This window comes from Carassius gibelio, chromosome B23, assembly GCF_023724105.1.
Source record: "Carassius gibelio isolate Cgi1373 ecotype wild population from Czech Republic chromosome B23, carGib1.2-hapl.c, whole genome shotgun sequence".
NCBI classification, from domain to species: Eukaryota; Metazoa; Chordata; class Actinopteri; order Cypriniformes; family Cyprinidae; genus Carassius; species Carassius gibelio.
The window spans coordinates 20,538,904-20,566,537 of NC_068418.1; the positions used below are offsets into that span (position 1 = coordinate 20,538,904).

General features: G+C 35.8%; 1 protein-coding gene across 4 annotated transcripts in view; it reads left to right on the forward strand.

The window, feature by feature from the left end:
* The first annotated feature begins 274 nt into the window (after positions 1-274).
* Positions 275-27,634, forward strand: part of LOC128011494 (inactive dipeptidyl peptidase 10) — a 42,669-nt gene continuing 15,309 nt past the window's right edge. Inside the window, exons 1-10 of one of the 4 annotated variants that reach the window (XM_052593967.1) lie at positions 275-442; positions 14,610-14,724; positions 15,890-15,985; positions 17,021-17,115; positions 18,265-18,336; positions 25,301-25,353; positions 25,931-26,012; positions 26,773-26,893; positions 27,166-27,320; positions 27,491-27,588. In XM_052593967.1, the coding sequence (XP_052449927.1) occupies positions 404-442; positions 14,610-14,724; positions 15,890-15,985; positions 17,021-17,115; positions 18,265-18,336; positions 25,301-25,353; positions 25,931-26,012; positions 26,773-26,893; positions 27,166-27,320; positions 27,491-27,588 (926 nt within the window). In that variant the 5' untranslated portion in view covers positions 275-403. Of the gene's footprint in view, positions 443-14,606; positions 14,725-15,889; positions 15,986-17,020; positions 17,116-18,264; positions 18,337-25,300; positions 25,354-25,392; positions 25,494-25,930; positions 26,013-26,772; positions 26,894-27,165; positions 27,321-27,490; positions 27,589-27,634 lie in introns of those variants that run through there. The other 3 variants (XM_052593966.1, XM_052593970.1, XM_052593969.1) reach the window with 3 other exon arrangements.

The following is a 27,634-nucleotide window of genomic DNA, read 5'->3' on the forward strand; positions in this document are numbered from 1 at the left end:
TGCAGATGCATGTGATTATTTATGCTTATGTTCTATCATCTATCTATCTATCTATCTATCTATCTATCTATCTATCTATCTATCTAAGCTCACTGACTGATGCCTCAGAAAAATTAGAAAAAGAGGCAGGAGCCAGAAGCAGCGTGTTGTCTTGATTAATATCCTAGTCGGTCAATAGGCACTGACACTGTAACAGTGGGGGAGATAGAGAGATAGAGAGAGAGAGAGAGAGAGAGAGAGAGAGAGAGAGAGAGAGAGATGGCCAACTTTACACCATCCTATTAAAGGGATCCGCCAGTGTGGTGTGTAGAGCAACTTGCAGCACGAACTCAAACAAGGCTTTGAAGTGCTGAAAGAGCAGTGAACTGCATTAGGAGCTGGATCTGTGCTGAAGCCTGCAAACATGATTGCCACCACACAGCAGAACATGACAACGGAGCTGGTAAACAAAGCTTAACAGCATGTTTTATGTTTTGCATGAGCAAAGCGTGAATACAGACTGATGATAAAACGGTTTTGATGCTGTATTTTACAAATCTGTGTGAACAAGAGCCGCAGCAAAGGAGCGCGTGCATGTGCGAGAGAATACAAATCCGTGCACGCGACCACTGTTCTCTTTCATACCCTGTTTCTGAACTGTATCTAAGCTTGTTTTCACTAATGTCCCCGTCAGAGTAGATTTAAACACGTGCTTTTTCAGCACAGGTGTTGCTCGTATTGATTCGCCTCGGTTTTCATTCATACTTTCGGTGGAGCTGTTCGTTCGTATCCGTCCATCTGCTTTGCTCCGTTCCACCGGTTACTACTGCAGTGCTTTCCAGTGACTCGCTGATTAATTGAAGTAGAGATTTTCCGAAGAGATTCATGCCAGGCTGTCGTTTTCAATTTCCTTAAAGGTTTTGATATTTGAGTTCGATATTTGTGTCGTTCAGTCGCGAAACTGAAGCTGACAGCTGCCTTGAAGTGATGTGAAGATGGCACGAGCTCTGGGCGTTTGTCTCAAAGACGCGAGAATCTGAGACTCTTTATCCATCTTACACAAAAATCTGCATAAGAGTCAATGATGTGACTCTCCGGATCTTTATGTTATTTAAAATAGTTTATACAAAATGACTTAAAACTCATTTTAACATTATTTGTTGGTTTTAAAATAATAAACAAGTCTAGATGGTGTAACTGTTCAGAGGCTTATAATTTTTTTTTTTTTTTAATGTTTTATATTTTCTTTAAAAAAATATTTGGCATATTTAAAATCTTAGTCTGCAAAATCAAAGTGTTAGCAAACCAACATAAAAGAAGCCCATTTGTTGTCATGTGACTAAGACGTGACACGAGTGTTTGTGAGTTGTGGCATTGTTTTCATGCCAAATTAAGGCCAAATATTATATTACTGTAATACAAATTTCATTATTAAATTAAAGTTAGTGTGACAAATATTTCCATGATATCCATATATTTCTATACAAAGCAATAATCTTTTTATTGTGAATGTGTGAGGTTTCAGATTTATTAGCCTCTACGGGTAAATAACAGGAAGAATAAAGCAGTGAAAGTAGCTACTATTACACTAGCATCATGATTGTTCTTAAATGGACAATAAAGTTGATATAAGCATATTTTAAATAATATAGCATTTTTGCATTATGTTAATGACAATGGTGCTTAATTGTTGTGTAAATAATGCCAACAATGCAAAAAAGATCCTAAAACCAGCTACATTTTCTTCATTTTGCTTTGAATTTGGAGTGAAATACACTGTAACTGCTCATGTGTTCTTGATAGGTTTCTCTCCCATATAAATATGATTTCCATGTCCCTTTCAAATACAGATTATACTCTGGTCTGTACTCCTTGCCAGGAAACACGATCTGTAGAATAGCATTGCTCCTGGTCAGCGTTTGCACAGGAATTCATGCTGCACTGATAAGCATGATCACCAAGTGAATGGCACTTATTTCTGAAATGTTTATGTAAGGGCTTATTCTAGAAGGTTGTTAGAGTGTAAGGGAGTGTGAAGGAGCAGCGTTCCTCCTCTATGGTTGCAGCTGACTCATATGATGCATCTTTAACTGAAACATAATCAAATCACTCCCTCTTTTTGTAGTATCCAGCTCATTTGCATATATTCTGCCTGGTGCCACGACCATTAAAAGCCACCTGCGTGCATAGAGCGATGGCGATAAACGGCCAGAGAAGTGCTGACATGTCAGAAATGTCACCGTGACAAAATGTTATTGTTGATTCTGCATTTGTGTTTGCGAATAAGAAGCAGTAGAAGAAGCAACACAGCGGTATGATTGTCAATATTATGATGCCAAATGTAAGATGTAAGATGTTATAGAAAATTTCAGTGTGCAAATTCTATTTAGTCATGATTGTCTCATATAGCGAGTGTGTGGGACTGTGAATACAGCTCTGTTTCAAACAGATAAGAAACACCCATAGTAATTAGTTGTTGTTGTTTTTTGCATTATTTCCCCCTTCTCATCTGAAAACTAATGTTCTGAACCATTCCTGTAATTTGTTTTTTTACATAACTGCTGCACTGATGAAATTCAATGTGCAATTAGTGTGCAGATATTATTGAACATAAAACTATTTTGTGAAAGCATAAAAATATTTTGCTTTTTCTTTCCTTTGTGTTTTCACTTAATGATGTTCTTAGCCACAAATAATTTATTTCACAGGTTAAAGTTATGCTTTTTACTGTGATAACGTTTGGTGTCACATAATTTGAATTTTATAGGTCGGTGATATGCTTTCAAACATACTTACAAAACCTTTATATTGTAAAACATTTCTAATAAGGAAAAAAAAGGACCTTGAGGGCGCTTTTAAAATGATGGTTCATCATCTAAATGTTCAGTGACAGGAAATTTTCTATCCATGTGGGAAGGTTTGAATTTACTCTTCTCATGTCAGAGCAACTTATGCATACCTCAGCAAGAAAAGCTCTAGAGATTATATATATATAAATGTATATAAATAAATAGAATATAAAAATATAAAAAAATATATATAATATAAACTACAATATAAAATAAAGTATATCATAAAATATAATATAAAAACTATGTATAATATATATATATATATATATATATATATATATATATAAAGTAAAATATATTCCTATATCACGTCACATCATATTACATACATATATGTATATCATTTAATATGATATGAAGTTAATATTTTAAAAAGCACTAAAATGTTTAATATTTTAAAAGCATTAAAATGTTATTTGGAGAATTGATCCATTTGGAAAGTGTTATTCGTCAGAGATACATATGAGAAAATTATATTTAGAAATCTTTTCCTCTCAGATTATTGACAGGTAGAAGGTGTCCTGAGACAGCGACCACTTTGTCACCTGCTTCAAATGTTAACGTGAACAAAGCCGCACAAAAAGCTCATTAATTATGTAACTACTTTGTGCCATCGATTTGAGCTGCATAACACCCTTTCCAGTCTTTCCTTTGTTATGGCTCTATTCACGACGAGCCATTTCACAGCACGCGTTCACTGTTCAGTGAGTTTTGGATCAAATGGCTGGAGTTGGCCGGAGAATGGTCAGCGATAATTCTTTAAGTGCGCTTTTTTTTTGGCAGTTTTCCGAAAGGTGTGATTTACTGTGATAAGTTTGCTCAGACGGAGAGTATATCTGTGAAAGAATGTGTCTGCAAACACCTCCAGTTAGATGTTATTTATTCAAAATGCAGATCATGGTCATATTTCATATCCTAAACCTCAGTAAAAACCAATGCATCTCATTACCGTGAGAGGAAAACCATGATTCCAGCTGACTTTGTGCTATGCGCTTTAGTCAGATACTCTGAGCACGTCCTGACAGTTACTCCGAGACTGATCATGATTGAGTGGGCTTTCTGTTTGCCTGAAAGATCCTTAATAAAGCATTCTGCATCTAATATCTTTGTGAGTAAGGCTTAGTGCCTTCTCATTCAATCCAGCTAGGTGCCAATTAAATTCATATTTCTTAGACAGTATTGCCTGACAGCTGTAAATGATTCAGCTCCAAACATTCTATGCTATGCTGATGGCAGCACTTTATATTCATTAAAGCATATTCAATTCAGTGCAGATACATGTAGCCCATTAATGTCCATGAGACACGAGATTGTCCGATATTGTTTAGTTTAATTTTTTAAAATATTTTATATGATATAGATTATTTAACTAATATGCAGAACTGGTCTGTATATTGTTAAATATAAAATAAAATCGCCCTACAACGCTGCAGAAGTACTGACCCAATACAAAGTGAACTTGCACAAACGTTCTTTACAAAAAAAACGGTAAAACAGTGATGTAGGATGATTTTGAAGTTGGAGAAGAAAAAAAAAAAAAAAAAAAAAAAAACTGAGATCACGCAGAGCTAGACAAGACAAGTGTTTATGGTTAAAACGTATATAAATTGTAATTTGTATTTAGAAAATAACCGATCGGTTCATTAGATTAGACCTTTCTTCCTCGGCTGGGATCACATAGAGCCATTTGAAGCTGCACTGAAACTGCATTTTCAAAGTTCAAACTCGGGGGCACCATAGAAGTCCATTATATGGAGAGAAATCCTGAAAAAAACATGAACAGGAACATGAACATCATGACAAAAGGGGTTATCTGTAATTTTTTGTTCTGGAAGTGAACTACTTTAACAATTGTCTGTTTCACTTGTATGGAGAGATACTTTGACTGTGCGATGTGGTTTCACAGCAACAGCTTCTAAATGCAAATGGCACACATAGAATCAGCTCCAGACCTTTTACCTGATTAAATGATGTAGAAATAACGCAGGAATAGCTCAAATCTGCATTAAACAGCTTTTGAGTCAATTGTCCAATTACTTATGGTCCCTCTAAAAAGGGTGGAGGTACATATTAAAGAGCTGTTATTCCTTAACCTTTCCTCCAGTTGTGATGAGAATACCCTCAAACTAAAAGCTCAGAGTGTGCACCTTAAGCCCATATTCATTATGTAACTGTAATTTAAATATGTTTTTGTCAGCAGCTTAAGTAATACAAATTGTTCCTGTGTCCAAATATATGGAGCTGTGTGTGTGTGTGTGTGTGTGTGTGTGTGTGTGTGTATATATATTGTAGTAATGCAATAGTAGTCCACTCTTGAAGTCCATCAACAAATGTGACTTTATAAAAAAAAAAAAAAAAAAAAAAAAAAACATCCCAAGCCCATTTATATTTGTATTCAGTGGTTGGTGCTTAAATTGCAGTGATTAGTCAGACAATTTGCGTGCAGTGACATCTTTCAAAATGAATTGTGGGAATTAGCTTCCTCTCATTACCACAGTAAAGGCAGAATGTAGAGCCCTGTCACACAGTACAACGCTTGCTTGTATTCGGGGATGACTTCTCTAAATCATTTAATTGTCTAATGAGGATTGGGTCACACTTTACATTATAGTGTTGAAATGTACTTATATAAGCAATCACTGGCTAAAATGAATTACATTTACTTAAAGGTGAAGTGTGTCATTTTCTTCAATGTTAAAATTCTAATTCTCATTTTTTTTAGCTTAATATGTAGAAACGTTAAGTTATTATTTTAGCAAATCTGCATTTGCTCTGGCTCTGAACTGATAAGTAACAACCACTTTTTGACATTCAATCAATTCCTCATGTATAAAATCAAGCCCTGATATAATATTTCACTCTTAAATAAATAAAAGTAGAATATATATATATATGCAAGATACACTTTGTTTGGGATAAAAAATGAAACTAAATTAATATTAAAGGTATTTTAATCAACACATTAAATTTATCAAAAGTCACAGTAAGAATGTTTTTAACTCTAATCATAATAAGAGCTAGCAATAATAATCTGATCAATAATAAGCAGAATTGATTTTTTTAAAAGATCATGTGACACTGAAGACTGGAGTAATATGCTGAAAATGTATTGTTGCTATCACATGAATAAATGAGATTCCAAAATATCTTACAATAGAAAACAATAATATTTGAAAATATAATATAAAACATTTGTGTACTGTATTTTTAATCAAACAAATGCAACATTGGTCAACATAAGACACTTATTTTGAAATATGTAAAAATAACCTAATTATTTAAAGTGTTTGTTTATATATATATATATATATATATATATATATATATATATATATATATATATATATATATAGAGAGAGAGAGAGAGAGAGAGAGAGAGAGAGAGAGAGAGAGAGTTTTATATATTTTTTGTACAATATCATTGATGTATTTCATCATGTTTTTCATTTCTTTTCATTAAATCCAACACAAAAACAAACTGTTCCAGAGACTTCAAATCACATTAGCTCATAAATGTGTCATCCTTGTTTACTCATAGTCATATCTGACATTTATGATTCAGTCTGTGGCATGCTGAACAACAACTCTGAGATGTTTTCCTGACTGTAGCTAGAATGAAGGAGACAGGTTTGTGGGGGCCGTTGTGCTCCATCCACAGGGTCCTTTGTGAAGCTGAGGACCTGTGGGCTGTTTGAAAAGTGAAGGAGGGCGGTAAGACTTTCTGACGAGAGCTACGAAAGCACACAGAGGCTGCACTGCAGACACTGTCATGACTCTGTATCAGAGCTGCTCTGTGGATGGATAATGAAAGGTCCGTAGGTGCCTTTTCTCCACCTCCTCGTGTTATGACATCCTTCCCATGCACCCAGTGACAGCTTCTGCGGGAGCAATATGAAAGAGCACCATAGCAACATAGTGCAACTCAGTATCAACAACAGGGATTAAAAATATGAAGAAATGATAGAATTCAGTATTCACAAAATGTAATTTAGAGGAGAAATCGTGTAACGCCACATTTGCTGGTGTCACGAAGCTGCACACAGGGGGTTAGAGTTTGTAGGCTGTCCTGGAATAGTGTTTTCGGGTTGGATAATGTCACGGAAGCTGAGCATATGGAGTTCACCATATGTTTGGCATCAATGTGTTGAGCAGGTCATTATGACTATACAGCTGGTTTGTTTTGTTGGTTACACTGTTAGAGACAGAATGTTTCCGTTTGATCTTGTTTTTAAATGCTTTTAAAGGTGAAGCGTGTCATTTTTTGAAAAAGGCTAAGACAACAATGGTTGACTCCCCACAACACTGTCTGTCTGTAGGGTTAAGTTTTGAATTTTTAAGTTAAATATGCATGTATGTTTGTTTGCTTGTTTATTCATTTATATATTCAATGCAATTTAATTTTCACTGTATGACTGTTATTTTTTGTTTATTTTAGATCTGTCTAGGGCTATTATGTTTTTAATTTTTAATTTTGTCCTTTTAACTTTGTTTAGATTGCATTGTATGACTATTATTATAACTATCATTATTAACCTTTAATTAGGAAGTTTTTGTTTTTGTATTTATTTGTTTATTTATTCCCATTATCCTTTAATTGATCATTTTGTAGTGGGGGCTCAGTTTATGGCAGGACCCCTCTCTGAGCACAAAAGTGGACAAAGGTTTGCTACATTTTGATTGGATCTTCTTGGTGGACTAACATAAGCAAACTGTCCAGCACCATCAGATAAAGATGCTTGGACAACAGCCAGACAAATCTTAGAGGGCAGGAAATAGACCTTTGGTACAAAGCCCAGGTAGGACAGGACTTCTCATTGGTCCAAATCCAATTTCTGCCCTTCACCCACTAACAGACTGATTCCTCAGGTTTTGACCTGTGACAACCATAAATATTCCATAAATATTCAAAGAGAGATCACAGAGTTCCATCCAAATCCATTCATAACTATGTTCTCAAACCTTAAACTGATGCAAACTACAACACACACGTCTTATACTTATTCAGAGAAATATTTATTCTCAGTGGCAGTGATGTGTAGTGCAACATCTTACACAAACTCAGTTGTTAATGGACAAATGAATGCATGCATGCCAGTTCAATCTTTTTTCATCTAGTTTGGACTTAATATGGTCGTAACATTGCCAAATGTATTCCGCTTGTGGTTTGGAAAGTGAGAAATGCACTGGTAGAACATTAGTGACACTTTCCTAACTTTGTGTTTGGACTATGCAAATAAGTTCCACAGGAAGAAAGAAGCGTCTGATGGAAACAGCCGATCACAACCTGAAAATGGAGAAGCGCCAAATTGCAATCTCCTCCTCTTTGGAAGGAATAAAGGTAACTTCCCAAAAGACACTCCTTGTACTGAGTCTGAGTCCCGTGAGGGAACAGGCAATAACAGCTATACTGTTCTCAGATCTGAGTCTCCGTCCTGTTACGGCGAGACACTAACAGAGCAAGTTCTGAGTCTGAGTACTGCAGTGGAAAAGACGTTAACAGAAACACAGAAGTTCTGAGTCTCCGGCGCTTCCAGTGAGACGATAGCAGATCAACCTCCGTTCTTAGTCTCTAGCCTGGAGAGGCCGAAGACACACAGACATCTGCAACAAGGTTAAGCTCCGGCGAGCAAACCTTTACTCCAAGGTACCTTTGCTTGCGTGTGCCAGGCTAAGGACCTTCTTCACCTACTCCAGGGCCACATCTGCGTGTTCCAGATTATAGGACCCTTTGGTGATCAGCATCTTCCAGCGCTTCGTGTTCAAGGCTGTCGAAACAGATTCCTGCTCCATTCCCATTCCCGAGAACATTGTTACCAGCTAATCCAGTGGAAGGAATCACAGCTATCATAAAAATCACTTATCCATAACTTCCAGAAACCTTGGCATTCTTGTATACTATCAGTATATGATTTTCTCTTTTAAATGAGATATTATAAAGCTGATTTCAACTGATAACAAATAATCTTTTCCCTATTTCTTTCCTGCATAATAAGGTTCTTCACCTTATTTCTTTCAGAGTGGTATCAGTTTATCTTTCCAGATAACGTAGCTCTGACAATACCCAATCTTATCCACTTCATTCCTATTTAATTTATGGTATTTATTTAGTAGGCTAGTTGCTGATTACTCTTGTCTATCTTTTGTTAATAAAATCTAATTTATTACACTAATTTGTACATTTTCTGCACGCAGGTGAATATACTGTATCAGGAGGATATTGCAAGACCTTATGCAAGAAACAATTGTGCAGCCATCTTCAATTTTGTCTTTAAACTTCCATTTTTGCGGTAGCTCTATCTCTGAAAGAGTATTAGCTGATGAAGTGTATTGCAGAGTTAACAAAGGTTAAGGCACATTGTATTGTTCAAAGCGGATGTCATAACAAATTCGTACGGCAAACCTTCACGCTGTGGAAATGCAAACGGAAGCCAGAAGACAACCAATGCACTGCTTAAAATGGGTGGAGCAACATAAGGTCCATAGAAGCTCAACCATTTTCAAATCTGTGTTGCTGTTTTCTTTTCTGTAACTCCTGGTAAAGGTATTTTTTGAATTGTGTGTGTGAGTGTGATATGTAAGGCATAACTCATAACAACAGCAATTATTTCCTGGCAGCAATCAGTGTGTTGCTGGAGTTGATTAAATTATGTCTGTCTTAATGTGGGTTGTTTGAAAAAATCTTCTAAAGAAGAAGAAAGTGTTGCTGTCAGTAAAGTGAATTGACTTTTTATCCTTTGCCCCTGGAGATGTTTTCTAATTGAAACAGCTTTGTACAGCAAAACAAACCATCTGTGTTCAATGCTTGCTATCATTCAGTATGGTGTCTGTCCAACTATTTTAAGGACATTCAACAATCTAATGCCCCTCGTTTATCACTAGCTAACACATTGACAGAATAACACATTTAGGGGCATATTTTATGGATATCGGCCATGGCCCCATCCATTCAGTCAGCATCAGTCATTACAATTAGACATGCCTTGGCTTCAATGTAATGAATTTGTCAATATTTGTTTCATATGCATCATTTACCAGTCGTAGCTGATATTTATTGGATTGCAGGTCATTTGTTTGCCCTCTGGGTTTTGAAAGACTGCCTTCCAGTTTGCTTAATAGGACTCAGCCATATGTTCCAGAATTATGCAAAGCTCAGATGGATCTTTTTAGTTCTATGATTTGGCTCAAAGTGATTTTTCATCATGGACAAACACTGCAGTTCAGAGGTTCCCATGGGTCTCATTTATGAATTACTCTGTCCCAATGGAAGCAGTCAGAATCCCTAGAGAGCATAGTGAAAAATTGCACTGTTGCTTCATTTGTATGTTTTTCAGCTGGAATGGCAAACATCCGTGAAGTGAGACAGACACTCAGACATCAGTGAGATGTATGTGTTTACTTCTAATTCTCTGACAGGAGTAACGTTCATAAATCAGATTGTTGCTAAGTTGTACTTCTGACTGATTGACATAAGGATCAATAACAGTTCCATTCAAAAGCATTTTTGATTATTTTAAATTATTATTATTATTTTTACAGTTCATTCGGAACATTCCACAATCTCATTTATGTGGTTCTTGGTCTAGGGGTATGATTCTTGATTAGGGTGCGAGAGGTCCTGGGTTCAAAAATATCAGATGAGCCCTTTTCTGGGGCAGGTGTGGCCTAATGGTTAGAGAGCTGGACTAGTTACTAGAAGGTCACTGGTTCAAGTCTCGGTGCTGGCAGGAGCGGAGAGGGAGTGAATGAACAGCGCTCTCTTCCACTTTTTTTTTTCACTTTCAATGACATTCCACAATCTCATGGCAATGTGCAACTATTTTTACATTGACGAATTGGCTAATACCTTTTACTATTAGCTTGAATCACATTAGGACTTCAATCAGTGCCTTGTAAAATAGTTTTCTCATGGAATCCAGACCATAAGAAATGTCAGCCTGTTAAAACAAAAAATTAAAAGTTAATAACGGTTTTGTGACATTAATCTTTTTTTTCACATGCAATTTATTTAGAAACAGATGAAGCTGTAACTACATATTTTATTTGTGTATTTATGTATTTTGAGAGAACTGAAGGAATAAGAGGAATGAGAGTAATGAGTTAATTATCTGTAAATGTTTGTTCTGGACGTGAACTACCCTAACAGAAAATATAAGCCCTCTTGTAATCCCAAAGAATCAAAGGTCACGCTTCCTTCTACCCAGGTGTTTGGTTTTCTACTAGGAAAATCTTCACACATGACAACACTGAACGGTGAGAACGCTCACATTAGCTCCACGCTCTCATGTTAATTATTTCCCGCTGGAGTTCCTCTCACTTGGTATCGATCTCCTCTGCTAGTGTTTGGTACATTAAGATTTTCCTAACGTGATGTACATCATCAAACCTTCAGACATGTTTCTTTCCCTCTCCTATAGCAAGGGAGCTTCTCTGATGAGACTGTCGCCCACGCGAAAGCCTTGCTTTCTGCATTGCAGGAGTGGCACAATATATGTGACTGACAGCTTTGTAGAGCTGCTGGTCTGTGAACTGAGCGCTTGAGTGGAATACAATGAGAAATCTGTCTGCTTGGGACTCTGCCCGGCCGAAAATGTGTCACATTGACACCAGTGCCAGCCTCTGTCACTTTTCTTCATGGCTGTATTTGTCACCTCTCTTTTCACTTTGGCTCTCAGAATCATAAAACTTGATTTGGAATATGTGGGTTTAAAGACCATTGTCTATAATATAGAGAATGAATCATGCAATCTGATTTAAAGGGTTAATTCACCCAAAAATGTTTAATTCTGCCATTAATTACTCACCCTCATGTTGTCCCAAATTTGTAAGACCTACGTAACATCTTTGGAGCACAAATTAAAGGGGTCATATGACATTGCTAAAAAAGAACATTATTTTGTGTATTTGGTGTAATGCAATACGTTTATGTAGTTTAAGGTTAAAAAACATTATTTTACACATAATGTAAATTATTGTTTCTCCTTTATGCCCTGCCTTTCTGAAACACGTAGATTTTTACAAAGCTCATCATTCTGAAAAGCGAAGTGTGCTCTGATTGGCCAGCTATCCCAGTACATTGTGATTGGCCAAATGTCTCAAGCGTGTGATGTAAATGCATTTGAATAATCAGTGGCAAATTCTTTAAATACGAAAACATTACTTACAGGCTGTGAGTCAGAACAGCCTGGATTGTAGGCTACTCTCCAAACTTCAAGAATCAGTTCTCCGTCAAATTGAGTTTGAACTGTTCTGGAACAATTTTGTAAATACAACTTATCAACTGATTTCTAGTTATGCCCTCTTTTGGAAGGCCAAGCAAAGTAGATTCATTTTCACATAGCAACAACAATACTACAGCGAGAATAAAAGTTACACCTTCTTTCTTTGTGTGAACATTTGGGTAGTGTTATTCAAATCCTCCCACTCAGTGATGTAGACATGTGGGGGCGTGTTTAAACGAGACGTTTTAGGAGGGCGTGGTCAAGTCGTAACTTTTAAATAGAATCTCTTTGGGTTTGAGAACGCATGTCGTAGACTGACACGGATGAGGAGAAAACTGCTGAAAGTCATTATTTTTGTTTTCTTTGCACACAAAGGTATCATGGTAGCTTTATAAAATTATGGTTGAACCACTGAAGTCACATGGACTATCTTTCAGAGCCTTAAACATATCATCTGTGATGCTTTCTTTTTTTCCCCCACATTCCTTTGTACAATATTTCATTCACTTGATTATCCAAAAAAGGCAGTGGCATGAAATTTAATTAAATTAAAAATAGTAGTAGATTTTACTGAATTTTAATATCTTTATTGTGATTATCTGGAGGTTAAAACAGCACTGCATCCCTCAGATGGGGAAATCACTCTCCCAATATAACATGCATTAACATACAAGTCTTATGATACTCTCTCATCAGGGTTCTCCCGTTTCCCAAAACAGTCGTTAATTGGGAGTGCAGTATCATTTCAGAGCTCAGGGGACCTGTGGAAACTGAGCTGATGAAGCTTTAACATAGACAGTACTGGGCTCTGAGCCCGTAATGAGAGAGACGCCTTTGAAATGAAAACAGTGTCAGTGTTGTATTCAACAGTGTGAACAAATTACATTAATTGTGTTGTTGTGGCTGCCACCATAACTATATAGGGGAGTGTGAGTGGGTCACAAGCTTATAAAGCAAAATCAGTGTCAGCTTAATCAGTGTTTTGTCTTGTTTTCCAGTTTATTTTTCCTACCCAACTGTGCAAAGTATGTTTGACCTCACTAAATTATGTCACATTTATGCTTAATACAACGCTTAAGATAATTTTCCAGTTAAGAAGAATAGGCTTAATCCAAGATAAAAAAAAAATAAAAAATGTGGTTTTGCAATCATTCTTTATCAAATGCATCTTTGTTGAAATAAAAAAAATTAAAAAAGCTTAACAACTCCAAACTTTTAAATGTGCATTTTTATTGGAAAACAAGATTGAAAATCTAAGATCATTATTGGTTCACATAATTAGTAAGTTCAGCCTTAAGCTGATCGTGGATCTCCTTGATGTAAGCGAATGACTTTCTGAAGCGCAAGTTTTATAGATTTGTGGAATCTGAAAAGAGGCCAATTTTGTTCCAAACGAGTGCAGATAGATTTATCAGACACTATCAGCAGCTGTTTTAATTGTGTGGAGCAGCCAGTAAGATCTATTAATAATGAACCTCTGGCGAGAATCCATGCTGGCAACCTCTGAAGCTTTTGAAGTTATCTTTTTGTTTCACAACAATGAGCAGAATCCAAGAACTCAGAGGCTCTAATTAGACTTTTAGAAGCTGTGAATTTAGGCCATCGAAACAAACCTGCTAATTTCATTTAGTCTATGTTTGAAAATATTAATAATCATCAGCACTTTAATATTGAAGTTTGTGGAAGCTATATTTTGCCTCTAATAATTGTTACCAAACAGGATTTCCAAACATACTACAATACTATAATGTGCTGCTTATACAACTTAGTTATGGCTTGATATGAAAGGCAAAATAAACCTTCCCATCCTATCCTTTTAGACCTACTGCGATACAGCCAGGTGTTTAGGTGAGATATGGCAGGCAGTCGACTCCCGTGGTGCTCTTTTTGTTCTCAAACATCTGAGGTTAAGGAGTCTGCAGAATGCTGGCTGGTAAAGTTATGAGTTTTATCCCCCAGCCCCCCTAACACAGATCTCTCATTCACCTTTACCTCTCAGGGAAGGTAAGAAACGATGGCTTCGCTTCTTCCTTTGAGACTACAAACATAAGACCCAGAGATAATGAAGATTAAGTTTTGTAGACAGTCAATGAGTAAACACTTACTCCACGGCTCCCGCTCTCTGCCACCAGTAGTGATTTTCCACTAGCCTTGAAGAAGCTGTTTATTGTTCCTGATTATGACTGATGGTCTCGTAACCCGTCAGATACAACACTATAGCTTTTTTCTTCAGCCTTGGCTGTCACAGAGGCTTTCCGGGAGCAGAAAACACATCTAGTATACTGTTTCGTAAGAGAAATCTCGCTCATCTCATCCATTCGGCTTTGTTGCAGTGGAATCAGCTTCAAAAAACAGTCGAGAATGCATGCTTCCAAGCCCTGAAACACCAACCTCGCCCCCCTGCATAGCAGAAAATAAAACTGATGCACAAGTCTCACATGAAATCCCCGCTCTGAGGCAGTGCAAATGAGGCAGCACTAATACATTCTCCCTCAGCGGTGCAGGGACTGTGTGTATGAGAGGGGAAAAGTTAATGCAGTTACTTTTGATTTTTGAGCAGGACCTTGGCAGCACGGTTGGACCTCCTCGGAACTGGAAGGGAATTGGGATCGCCATGGTGGTCATCTTGGGGGTCATGTCTCTGGTCTCCCTCTCAATTTTTCTGCTCACACCTGGTAAGACGGAGAGTAAATTCATATAAATTGAATCAAATGGAAACCAAGGATAAAGAAAGCAAAATGTGAGATCAGCTACAATAAGTGAAGAAAGAGAAATGGGAAAACAACAGAAGATATAATATATAAGAAAAAGACAAGCAGAAACAAAGCAAGAAACACTCATTTTTTTATTTCTTTTGCTACTTGCTCAGTTTAGCTTTAAAAATGAGTTTGTGCAATAAATATTTGTTGTCTTTCTATAATAGACTACCAATTTGTGTTTGTTTTTGTTCACTGAGCCTTTATATTTCCCTGTACGCTTTGGGGGAGACTGGATAGGGAGAGTAAATGTTGAAATTAAGTCATTATTTTATTCATTTTTGAGCAAGATGAGAAGGGAAACTTGTTTGTGCTGTCATGTTGAGATATTAAAGAGTTTTTGTTATATTGTGAGTTGGGTAAAAGTGGCCAAGGCCAAGTTTCACCCGCTTTTGGCACTTGGTGAGTGTCCAACATAACAGAAGCTATTCTAGATCCCAACATAACAGAACATTAAACAATAATATGTTTTTTTTTTCTCTCTTTTCATATTCAGTAAATAAAACCACTTGGCTGCTAACTTTATTTATAAATGCAATATATATTTTACATTTAAATTGAATAAATATAATAATTTTATCAATGAAGACAATACTGAGTGCATCTTTCCACAGTTTAATTAAGTTTATTTTTATAACTATTTTTGGTAGCACTTTTATGCATAATGCATTATAAAGGTAGTTTTATTACAATAATTGCAGTATGCCTTATAAAGCACCTTATAATGCATTGTACAATCTCATTAATAATTGTATCCTCAGTTAATATATTATAACACATATCAATTCATTGTTACACTATGCATTTTTAATTCTGTTATATAATTGTTTACGACAAGATATAATGTACTGAAATGCACATTATAAATAACTGTAATGCATTGTACCATTTAATAACCCTTTGTAATGCATTATACATAAAGGCTTTAAGTAAGTGTTACTCTTTTTCTGCAGCCTACAGCATTTGCATCATTAGCATCAAACTTTAGATTTTGTTAAATAATCCTGTACATTCTTGTTACAGACACTATTTTTCTTCAGTAGTTGTGGTTGTCCTTAACTGACTGCTTGATCTTGTATTTCAGACGAGTCTCACCTCCTGCTGCTGTCTCGTCTCACTCTGGAGAACCTGGAGAGCGAGGATTTCAGAGTTCATGACCCATGTGCGACGTGGCTAAATGGTAAAAACTATTGTGTGAATAGTGTTTAATGGAATGGTTTAAGTTCATTGATTTGATGCTTGTGGACATTTAGGGTTCCAGCACGGCAACATATCATTGTCTTGAAATGCAACAGGAGACCAATGTGTTTTTCTACTAATGGTTAAAATGTCCTATTCATGGCATTCATTCAGATTGCATTTCAATTCACATTCAGTTTTTATTATATAGCATGCAAGATTTGGATTAATGCATTCCAAATTCTAATATATTGATATTATTATTCTTAAAGTGACTGAACAGTTCAAGTTTAAAGTGTGGATCCCTGCATGTTTTTTTCAATTTTTGTTTGTCTTTATGTTGGTTCTCTTTTGACTTTTTTTGTTGAAAAATTGTAAGGAATTTGATGCCAAAGTTGCCTTTGCAGTATTTCAATATAAAGATGAAGTGTGCAATATTTTGATTTGTAAAATACATACTTCTGCCCCATTTTCATATGCAGTTTGACTTATTGTAAGTAAGGTTTTTATAAAGTAATATTTAATATCTTTAATATATAAGGCTGCATTTATTTGATAAAAAATACAGTAAAATAATTATATTCTAAATTATTATAATAATATAAAATAACATATCTTTTTTTTTTGCTGAATTTTTAGAAGCCGCTACTTCAGTCTTAAGTGTCACATGATCCATCAGGAATCATTTTAATATGCTGATCTGGCCCTTAAGAAACAATACTTATTATGATGTTTAATATTTTTTGACGACTATAAAATATTGTTTTACTTTGACCAATAGAAAGTTAAAAAGAACAGTGTTTATTCGAAATAGATTTTGTGTATCAGTGTAAAGGAGTTTACTTTCACTTTCGTTCAGTTTAATGCATCCTTGCTGGATAAAATTAGAATTGTACGGTAGTGTACTTTTCCGTCACCAGGGAAGTACATACTGTACTGTATGTGGTGCATATTCATCATATGCTAATTAGGATGCAGTTTCGCTGCAGGTCAGCCCGGAGCTCAGCTACTGAATGTTGATCTTTGTGTTTTACAGAGAACGAGGTGTCACTTTGCACACGGGAGGGTCACGTTCTAATCCACAGTCTCAGCACCAATCTAACCACCACGCTATTGGACAACAGCACCCTGGTGAGCAGATACTTACACATGCATGCACTCACATGAAAGACAACAGCATAGTAAATAAAGGCAAAGCCAACATGCACATACAGTCTTCTCCTCATCCCAAACCACCAGTGTAAAGCCGCTCTCTGGAGAATTACAATCCCTTTGAGGCATGTGACGTACAACTCCATTAGCTCCATTCTCATGAAACCTGACAAATGGGTCACTCCATAGAAAGCGAGAGCTGTATGGACTAGTAGCTGAACGTCTTTGAAGAAAGAATCAGAAAGCTTAAAAATGAGCCAAGAGAAAGAGCAAATAGCTTTTTGGCTTTAGAAGCTGGACAGTTAATGCTCTGTCCTTTATTCCCATTTTCTGCGCTTCTCCCCAGTTGATCCCGTAGCATGCGTCTTCAAAGAGACTGTTTCGGCATGGCCACCCTTTGAACGCTGCAGCTGGGTGACACTGAGAAACATATATGGGTCATTGCCTCAGATGCTCAATGAAATGTTGTTGAGATGGCAGATTCTTCTCCTCCCCACACCGTCAACAGTGTAACACTTGTCACGTTGCCTTTATGCCCTAATCTACCCACAATGCACTTACTGCCTTCATGGTTTGGAGCTGATGGGTTTTTAGAGGGAAGAATACAAGTTGAGCTCAGTGCCGTGCTGATTTCCACAGAAATGCTTCTAAAATAAATATAAATTATATTCGTGTTAATACAATTACAAAGGAAATCTATGGAGTGAGGCATTTAACCTAGATAAATGTTAAAAACCAAAAATATAGAAGCCTCAAATAATATAATATAATATAATATAATATAATATAATATAATATAATATAATATAATATAATATAATATAATATAATATAATATAATATAATATAATGAAAGACTAGGGAGTCAGATATTGCACCAAGATAAATGTGAATAGACAAAAAATATACGAGTCCCAAAAACATTTAAATTTAATGACTTAAGTCTATGAAAATACTTCAGAATTTTGGATTGTTTTTTCACAAACTGAGGGACAAGGAAAATTGTTGTCTGTGGTAACTGATTGCATGCTATAAATATTTATGATAGAGCTTAATTTGTTAAATTATTATTATAAAAAATGGTTCCATTATTATTTTTAAGGTGTTATTTTTTGGATTCCGTTTTAGGATCTGAAGTCCATGAGGTTCCAGGTTTCAGCTGATAAGAAGTTCATCCTGATGGCTTATAATATCCAACATGTGAGTAATGTGAACATAAAAAAATCCAGTCTCATTTTCCATGTTACCTGCAGTTATAGAAAAAAATGATTTCTTTATTATTTGCTTTATTGTTTTCATCACCATGCAGAATCATATCCCAGTTGGGATTTTGACAACATCACTTAATGATGTATAAAGTGTTACGTAAATATGATATATCATGCCCTTTAAACGTCACATATCTTATTATATTTAAGAACCTATGCTCTTTTAATTATTATGCAGGAACTGCTCCAAAAGGATCATCAGAAATGCTATTTTTAATATCTTAATATCTAGAGGAAGATATCACAATAATGTTATGCAATTTGAAGAGTGTCAAAGTTGTAAATAGAAAAGATTTAGTTTTTTCTACTACAATTTCACATTTAAGTCAGTGTATTACTTGACATTTCTCTGTAATTGTTTGTGAAATTTGATATGCACATATTGATTGTACGTGCATTTTTGTACGCCATTGTTAGGAGAGTGAACTACATCTTTTATCTAGTGGAATGGACAAAATCTATTCAGACAGGCAGAAGAGACCGCTTACATCGTCCATAATTCTGCAGCATGTTCAACACTGAACGCTGCTACGATCAACAGCAAACGTGGAAGGAATAGAATATTCTAACACAGAGGAGCTGGGGTGTACAGAAAGAAAGAAGGAGGGATACAGACAGGCAGTGGGAGAGGTGGAAACAGAGGAGAGGAGCTGCTTGGCTCTGAATTGTAATGAGCATCACACTGGTGCAAGCCTTTGTGATTACAGCAGGTTTTACTAACAGACGGAAAATAAACAACTTGTAGGCTATTTGTCTGAGCAACCACAGCAACCTGTAGTTCTTATCCCCCTGCCGAAACTCCTTTTCAGAAAATAATCATCTCTGCAGTGGTGTTCTCAATGAAACTGGGTATAGATATGAGTAATAGAAAAAAAAACAGGATAAAGAGGAAAAAACAGGCAATGAGTGAAAACACTGACAGAACAATTTATATTCTCACTCTCCTGAATTGCATTCGCACTCTCTCTCTCTCTCAACTTCTCTTGTGAATATTGTATTTTGTTGCTGATTACATTAGGCTCTGTATTGTGTGTTTGTCTTGAAATATAATGTGGCGCAGTCTAGTGAATGACATTTTATCCCAAAATCATTAAAAAAAAACATTTCCTTTGCATAAGTAAAATATTAAGTAATGCATATTTTAAATCATATTTTAAATTAAACAAAATCTTACCTTATTTTCCAATTGTAAATATTTTATATTTTATTAAACTGGTGTTGCATGGGTTATTTTAAAATAGCAAATTAATAAATGCATAGAAATTATTCATAATTCATATACATGATATTTATAAATGAAATCAGTTTATTTCGGATAGTCAGAGGGAAAAAGTGGCTACTGAAGTAGCATGTCATATAATGGAAGCAAATTGTGATGTGGTTTAGACACTGTATATGTTCCTTTGAAGCTTAATTTGGACTAAAACAATAATTCAACTTTTTAAAATATCATGTTAACACTTAGTGACACACACGTGAGTTTAATTCTGTAGACTTTAGCTTGACTATGCAAAACCCAACTGTAGCTTGATTAGAACTGCTCATGTGCTGTTATTGTCTAATAACAGTGAAAAGGTATAATCCAATTAGGGCTGTGCAAAAAATCGAATGCGATTTTCATGCGCATCTTATAAGTAAAGACGCTCCTGTAATTAGAAGTATATCTCCAGCACGTGCGTTCGGATCAGGGTTGCCAGGTTTTAACAACAAATCCTGCCCAGTTGCTTCTCAAAACTAGTCCAATCGCACTTCCATGAGGTTCCCGGATAAAAAAAATTGCTTCCCGTGGTTAACATATACGTTTTTTTGCAGGGTTGCCTTGGTAAAATTTGCATATTAGGTGCTAAATATCACGTTATTGGTATTGGGGTCGCTTCGACCCGCAGACATGAAAAACAACCACAGACTTGGCAACACTGGTTGGCATTTACTACACCGAGCCGTAATTCACTGACAATCTACACAAAATCGATGTTAAAATCGCAGGCGATTCTTTGTCGATTTTGAAAACGATTTTGTGTTAGTTGTGAGTAGACTACGGCTCTGTGTAGTAACTGTCGCTCCACCTGAACCAGTGTTGCCAAGTCTGCGGTTGTTTTCATGTCCGCGGTTTGAAGCAACCCCAATACCAATAATGTGTTATTTAGCCCCTAAAATGCAAATTTTACCAAGGCAGCCCTTCCAAAAAAAGGTATATATTAACCCTGGGAAACCATTTTTATCGGGGAACCTCCTGGAAATGCGATTGGGCTAGTTTTGGAATAGTTTTAAGAAGCAACTGGGCAGGATTTGTTGTGAAAACCTGGCAACCCTGATTTGAACGCACGTGCTGGAGATAAACTTCTAATTACAGGAGCATCTTTACTGATGAGATGCGCATAAAAATCGCATTAAATTTTTTGCACAGCCCTAAATCCAATACAACAATGCTACAAGAACATTTCATACAAAGCATAATTTATCATTTAAATAATAAATATGATATTTAACATATTTCAGTTTCTTTGGCTTTGCTTTGCTTGAGAATTCGGGGAAAAAAATGCTGAATTGTCATGAAAAAAATTGTAGGTCCTAAAACAGTCATTTTTTATTTCTTTTTTTTTATATATATATATATTGGTTTCTTTCTTACAGGATAAATGATGCCAATCTGTGTGGTCACATCTGCAGGGAAACACAGGATTTCTCTGTTAGTTCTCCAGCTCTTCTAGTCACAGTCACTGTCTCTCTTCCTCTATCTCTAGAGATTATGTGCTGACTGAGGCAGTTTGTGGCTCAAGGAACTGAACTGAGAGCACACGGGGCGGGGAGGGGGGATTACGGTGACTGAAGAAGACAAGAATAAAAATTATATGATCTGCAGTCACCCTTAGATCACGCTGTCCAATCGAAATCAATCATAGAGACAGGATGAATGGAATGTGTGAATGGAAAAGCGGAGAGATTGCAAAGGAAACTGGGAGATAGGGAAAGAGGGAGATAGGAAAATATAGAAGGGGACACCAGAATAGTATAGTGAAATTGCAAGGGAAGAAAGAAAATGGAAAAGGGAAAGAAGGGAAGGAAGGCGAGTGTTGTAAAGGAAACGAAGGTGAAATATGTATTGAAAGAGTGAATTAGAAATTGCCAGAGACAGCATGAGGGATCGCCTGAGCCAAATGAAAAGATACCGAGACACTGAAATATAGGAAATGTGAAATGTAAAAAAATAATTCAGCTAAAGACAAGATAGCGTCATCTTTTACTCGCCCACATGTCATTCCAAACCTGTATGGCTTTCTTTCTTCTGTAGAACACAAAAGAAGGCTTTTGAACTTCTGAAAGCATCACAGAAATATTTCATATGACTCATACTCTTTATTTCAAGTCATCTGAAATCCTATGTTAGCTTTTGTGTAAGAAACAGACCAAAAGTCGTTATTTACTAAACACATTAATACCTTGACACCTGAATTCATTTTTTTTTTCATTTAGCTGATGCTTTTATCCAAAGCAACTTACAATTGGTCACACACCTCTGGAGCAACTAGGGGTTAAGTGTCTTGCTCAGGGACACATTGGTGTTTCACAGTGGATTCAAACCTGGGTCTCTCACACCAAAGGCATGTGTCTTATCCAATGCGCCAACACCACCCCTAATATTGGCACATTCGAGTTCATTAGAGAAATAGTAATATCTGATATGTGAATGGCTTTTGAGTCAGATGTATTGGTTGATCTGGTTCACTAAACTGGTCTTGGCTGGGTTTCCCAAAAGTAGATCATCAAAACCACCAATGGTTGGCACCAATGGTCACTATGATCTTCTTAGGTTAAAAATGCTTTTTGGGGAATGCTTTAAAATGCTTTATTCAGATCTTTAAAGCTTGGGTTATTGTGATTGCATAGAAGAAGCAGCTGGAAAAAACTGGGAAAAGCAAGTCATTCGCATTTTGCAGTGACATGAGGCTGAGTGAATGATGACAGATATTTCATTTTTTTGGTTACAGTCGAGGAGGAAAGAAGTCAAAGTTAAAGGAATATAGCAAAAGCATCCACAGAGATTCAGAAATGAAGAGCTACGCATTTTGTGAACCAGGGCAACCTGAGACTGAAAGCGCAGAGGAGGACGTGTTGTGATGAGCATGAATCAAAAGATTTTACAGTCAGCGAGAACAGAGAAAAAGACAGGCGGGAAGGCAAACTAGGGCAGATCTTGCACTTTTGTCACTGAGAATTGAGTGGGCATCAGTACCACGCTCAGTGTTGTTGAGCAAATTAGTGCGATTACTATGCCAGTGTCACAATGATGTAGATTCCAGCGTTAGCAATATTTCTTCCGCTGTTTACCGTATGGATATTAATTTTGTGAATCCTTGCAAAAAGAGGATTTATGGCTCGCAGCAGGAAACCACAATCTTTTTTTTTCCTATAATCAACACACATACAGTCTTATATGCTCAGAGAAAAATGTGCTAAAACTCAGAACTAGACACTTTAAGATTGCAACTTTCACCTGCCACACAATCTTTTAATACTGAGATTCAATACTGTACGAAAGCTTGGGGTCGGTAAGATTTAAATGTTTTTGAAAGAAGTTTCTTATGCTTACCATGGCTGATGAAAATAAATAAATAAATTATTTTCTGCTAATTAATATGTAATTACAATTTAAGCAGTCTTCAGTGTCTCACAATCTTCATAAATCATTCTAATATGCAGATTTGGTGCTCAGTAAACATTTGTTTTTAACTGTGATCTATTTAATGCATCCTTTTGATCAATTTAATGCATCCTTGCTGAATAAAAGTATTAATTTCTTACTGACCTCATACATTCATCCTAATGAAATAACAGTTTACCATCACTGCTGAAGAGAATAAGACAGTGCGCCAGTTAGCTGTTCTGTTTTTAGTATGCAGTGCAGGGCATGACTTTCAATCCTATTAGGCTTTTGGGAACACTCTGTGTTCTGTGCTGATGCTGCAGCAATGAATACATCTAATTTTCCACTAATCATTCATATAGCCAAATACATTGTAAAATCATATCATGCCTTATTGCCGAAATGCACAATTGTGTCCTGAAAGGACTAATCCATTGGAGGTTTTTTGGTTATTTTGAAGGGTATTGACCCCAATGATCATACTGGTTGAGGCAGGGCATATGCCGCTATCATTCTGTCATATGACCCCATACATGTGATGTACTGTTCTAATAAGAGTCAAGCCTCCCGTTTCCCTTCCAGCTACTGATTGTGAAATAAATTCTAATGTTTTCTACAGAATTGCTTCTTTTGTTCACGGTGCTCCTCAGATGAATCAGCTGAATGAAGCTTGAAATTGAAATTGAAATGAACCATTAACCAGAATCCACAGTTGTGTTGTCATGCAGTGAGAGAATGAAAGAGATTATGAGCACTGCAAACTGAATGTGAACGCGTGCTTTGTTCAGAATGGAATACAAGCATACTGCATACTACACAGTATACATAGACTATTGTTTAAAATATTATAAATTATACAGGCTCCTTTTTTACAAATAAAAAATAAATGCATAGCATTGGACTACATTATTCTCTCACGGTCTCACTATATTGAATGTTTGAATATTTATTTTCAATAATTAAGGAAAATAAAGTAATTTAATTTAGAAAGTATGCATTAAGTTTTTGTTCTTTTTAAATTGATCAATTCTATTGATCAAAAAATCCTGAAAAATAAAAATGCATTTCAGTTTTGACAAAAATATCAAGCACCCCAGCTGTTTTAACCTTGATAATAAGAATTGTTTCTTGAACAGCAAATTAGAATTATTTCTAAAGGATCATGTGACAATGAAGAATGGAGTAATGGCTGCTGAAAATTTGGCTTTGCATCACATTAATAAATAAGATTTTAAATATATGTCATAAGTAGCATGTTTGTAGCAATGGCCAACAATACATTGCATGGGTCAAAATTATAAATTTTTCTTTTATGTCAAAAATCATTAGGATATTAAGTAAAGATCATGTTCCATGAAGATATTTTGCAAATTACCTACCGTAAATATATAAAACTAATTTTTTTATTAGTAATATCCATTGCTAAGTACTTCATTTAGGCAACTTTAAAGGTGATTTTCTTAATATTGTTTTTTTTTGTTTGTTTTTTGTTTTTTTTGCACCCTTAGATTTCAATAGATTTTCAAATAGTTGTATCTCGGCCAAATATTGTCAGATCCTAAAAAACCATATATCAACTGATTACCTATTTATGTATGAATCTCAATTTGAAAAAAACTGACCCTTATGACTGGTTTTGTGGCCTAGGGTAACATATTTAAACAGAAAACAGTTATTCTATAATTGTAATAACATTTTACAATATTACTGTACAGTATTTACTGTTGTTTTGATCAAATAAATGCTTCTTTCGAAAATGCAACAAAATCTTATCGACCCCAAGCAAACTTCACCCTTGAAATAGAAGATCAAGTTGAGCGCATTGCAATGCATTTTCATACTGCACAATTCGGCAAGTTAAGTAAGAAATCCTGAAATTTCAAATGCATGCTGTAAATTTAAATGCGACTACAATAGACATACACTCTTAAAAATAAAGTTTCTTTATTGGCATCAATGGTTCTATGAAGAACCTCCATCATCCACGGAACTTTTCAAAGGCAGAAAAGGTTCTTTATAGTTGATAAAGGTTCTTTTTCGATTTTTAAAATGTTCTTCAAAATGGTTCTTTTAGGAACTGTTTACTGAAAGGTTCTCATGGGAACCAAAAATGGTTCTTCTATGACATTACTGCAAAAACAGCCTTTATTTTTAAGAGTGTACTACAGAAAGAGTACTGTGGTAGTATGGAATTCCGTACATAAACATGTGTACAATTTAGGGCTCTACCATGTCCTCTGCCCCTTTCCAGGTATTCTCACAGTCCTTCACAGCATCCTTTGCAATCTTCACAGTGGCCAGCGGGTAGGTAGAGACGGAGGTCCCTCTCTGCATGGCCTGCACTGGGCATGTGCACAACCAAAAACCAGTCCAGAGGTCCTTCAGCGTTTGTGCTTTTATCCAATGTTATCCATCAGGCATTGAATATATAAAAGTATGGAAAGGTACTATTTGTTCTGGAGTTGACAGGTCTCTGCTGGATGAAATGTTTTTACACTAACTTGCAATTTATTGAATGCCCTGACGAGGATTTGCTATGTTCTGTTTGTTGATAAAAGCTTGAGATTTTTTGCTTGTGGTTGTGAAACAGCAGTGAAACAAATGTCTTGAAGCCCATTTGCTTGTTTTGGCAGAATTCTCAGATCATTTACCGTTAACTGTGGTTTCATTGCATGACCAGACCCCTGGCTCTCTGTATACTTCACTTTCATTTTGTATTAACTCTGCATCTGCATCGTGCTGTTTATACGAGCCCTTTCAAGCACTCTAAAAATGACCCAGAACCTGGCGAATTTGTTCCGTATAGTGCTTTAAATGCGTGTGAAGTTATAGGTCAATCTTGTTCAATCTTGGTGCGTGTGTTTATGTGTACTTATCTTAGGGAGATTACAGACCTCACCCCATCAGAGGAGGATACATCTGTACTTCAGTATGCAGCATGGGGACCTCAAGGGAACCAGCTGGTGAGGATGAACCCACCGTCCGTCTTTTTTTCAAATTTTTCTATAGAGAGCCTACTTTAAATGAACTTTGAGGTTGAGTACAGAATGGAATACTAGCTTAAACTTACTGAAAACTGCTTATTTTAGTATCATTGATATACTATTGTCATTTTTTGTTAATATTCTATTTAATATAGTATTTTAGTAGTATGGCTTAAACTTAACAAAAATGGTAAATGTTGACAACTGTTTCACTTATTTGTCACATGACCTCATAACATTTGCTTCTTTAATTATGTTCAATCACATTAAATAAAAATATATTATCTATTATTTAAATTCATTTATTTTGATTTTTGTCATTTTTAATGACTTTATCAGACTTGACAATCATAGGTCATTGGATGATATTAGTTTTTTTATTTTTTATTATCAGTATATTTAATTATTAAAAAATAATTAAATTGTGCATAACAAATCTCAAAATGAATATCCATTTCCATATTGTATATAATGTTTTGAAGGCTAAATTCACTAGTAGCATTTGAAAGTTTTGATTTTCCGGATTTTAGCATTTTAGTGTTTTTTTATTTGTATTTATTTCTTCAGACAATATATTATACGAATTTAATATTGGCCATAGCATTAAAATAATGATCAAGCTGTGATTTGAATTGTTTATATGCACTCAGCCCTCTTAATTTCTCAATATCTTTATAATCATTATATATAATATCACTGGGCTTCATCTCTCTATATAATGTCTCTCTGTTGATTCCAGGTCTATGTCTTTGAAAATGACATCTACTACAAGCCAGATGTTTCTAGCAGAGCCATGCGTCTGACAGCCACGGGCAGAAACGGAATGGTGGTTAATGGACTGTCTGATTGGACCTATGAGGGTCAGTGATCTCGGCCGTGTCGTCCCCTTCAAAACTCTCTCACTGCAGTCCGTCACTTTAATGAGTAGCTTTAATTTCATGTGTTTCTTTGAGACAATTTTGACAAACCTGTGAAGACATCGCAGTATTCACGAAGAGACTATTATCTCTCTTGGTCTCATAAATTCACAATGAGCTAGGTAAATGAGATTTATGATAATCAGCGTAGGTCTACGTATGGGTTAATTAGCCTCATCAAAATTTAATTTCTGTCTTACCTTATTAAAATTTAGAAGAGATACTTCTGAAGTACCCTGCGTTCTGGTGGGCCAAAGACGGCGCGCGCCTGGCGTATCTGTCTATTAACAACTCAGCAACTCCTTTTATGGAGATTCATCACTTCCTGGGCGGGATCTACCCTTCTAACGTCCTCTACCCGTATCCGAAGGTAAGAACAGTGGACATGCAGCCAACTATTTTGTTTTACAAGACGAAATAACTTCAAAATGAATCCCATATCACAGTAAAAGTATATAGTGAATCATGAATGCAAATAAATGCACTTTTTATAGACCGCAAGAGCATTTAGACTAAGTTAAAATAATTTGCTGTGTACAGGCGGGTTCCAGAATCCCATCCGTCAGTCTGTTTGTGGTGAATTTATATGGTCCAGCACACACATTAGAGATGATTCCTCCAGACTCCCACAACAGCAGGTGAAGTTTATCTTTTATCATTGTGTGTTCACAATTGCGCAGATGT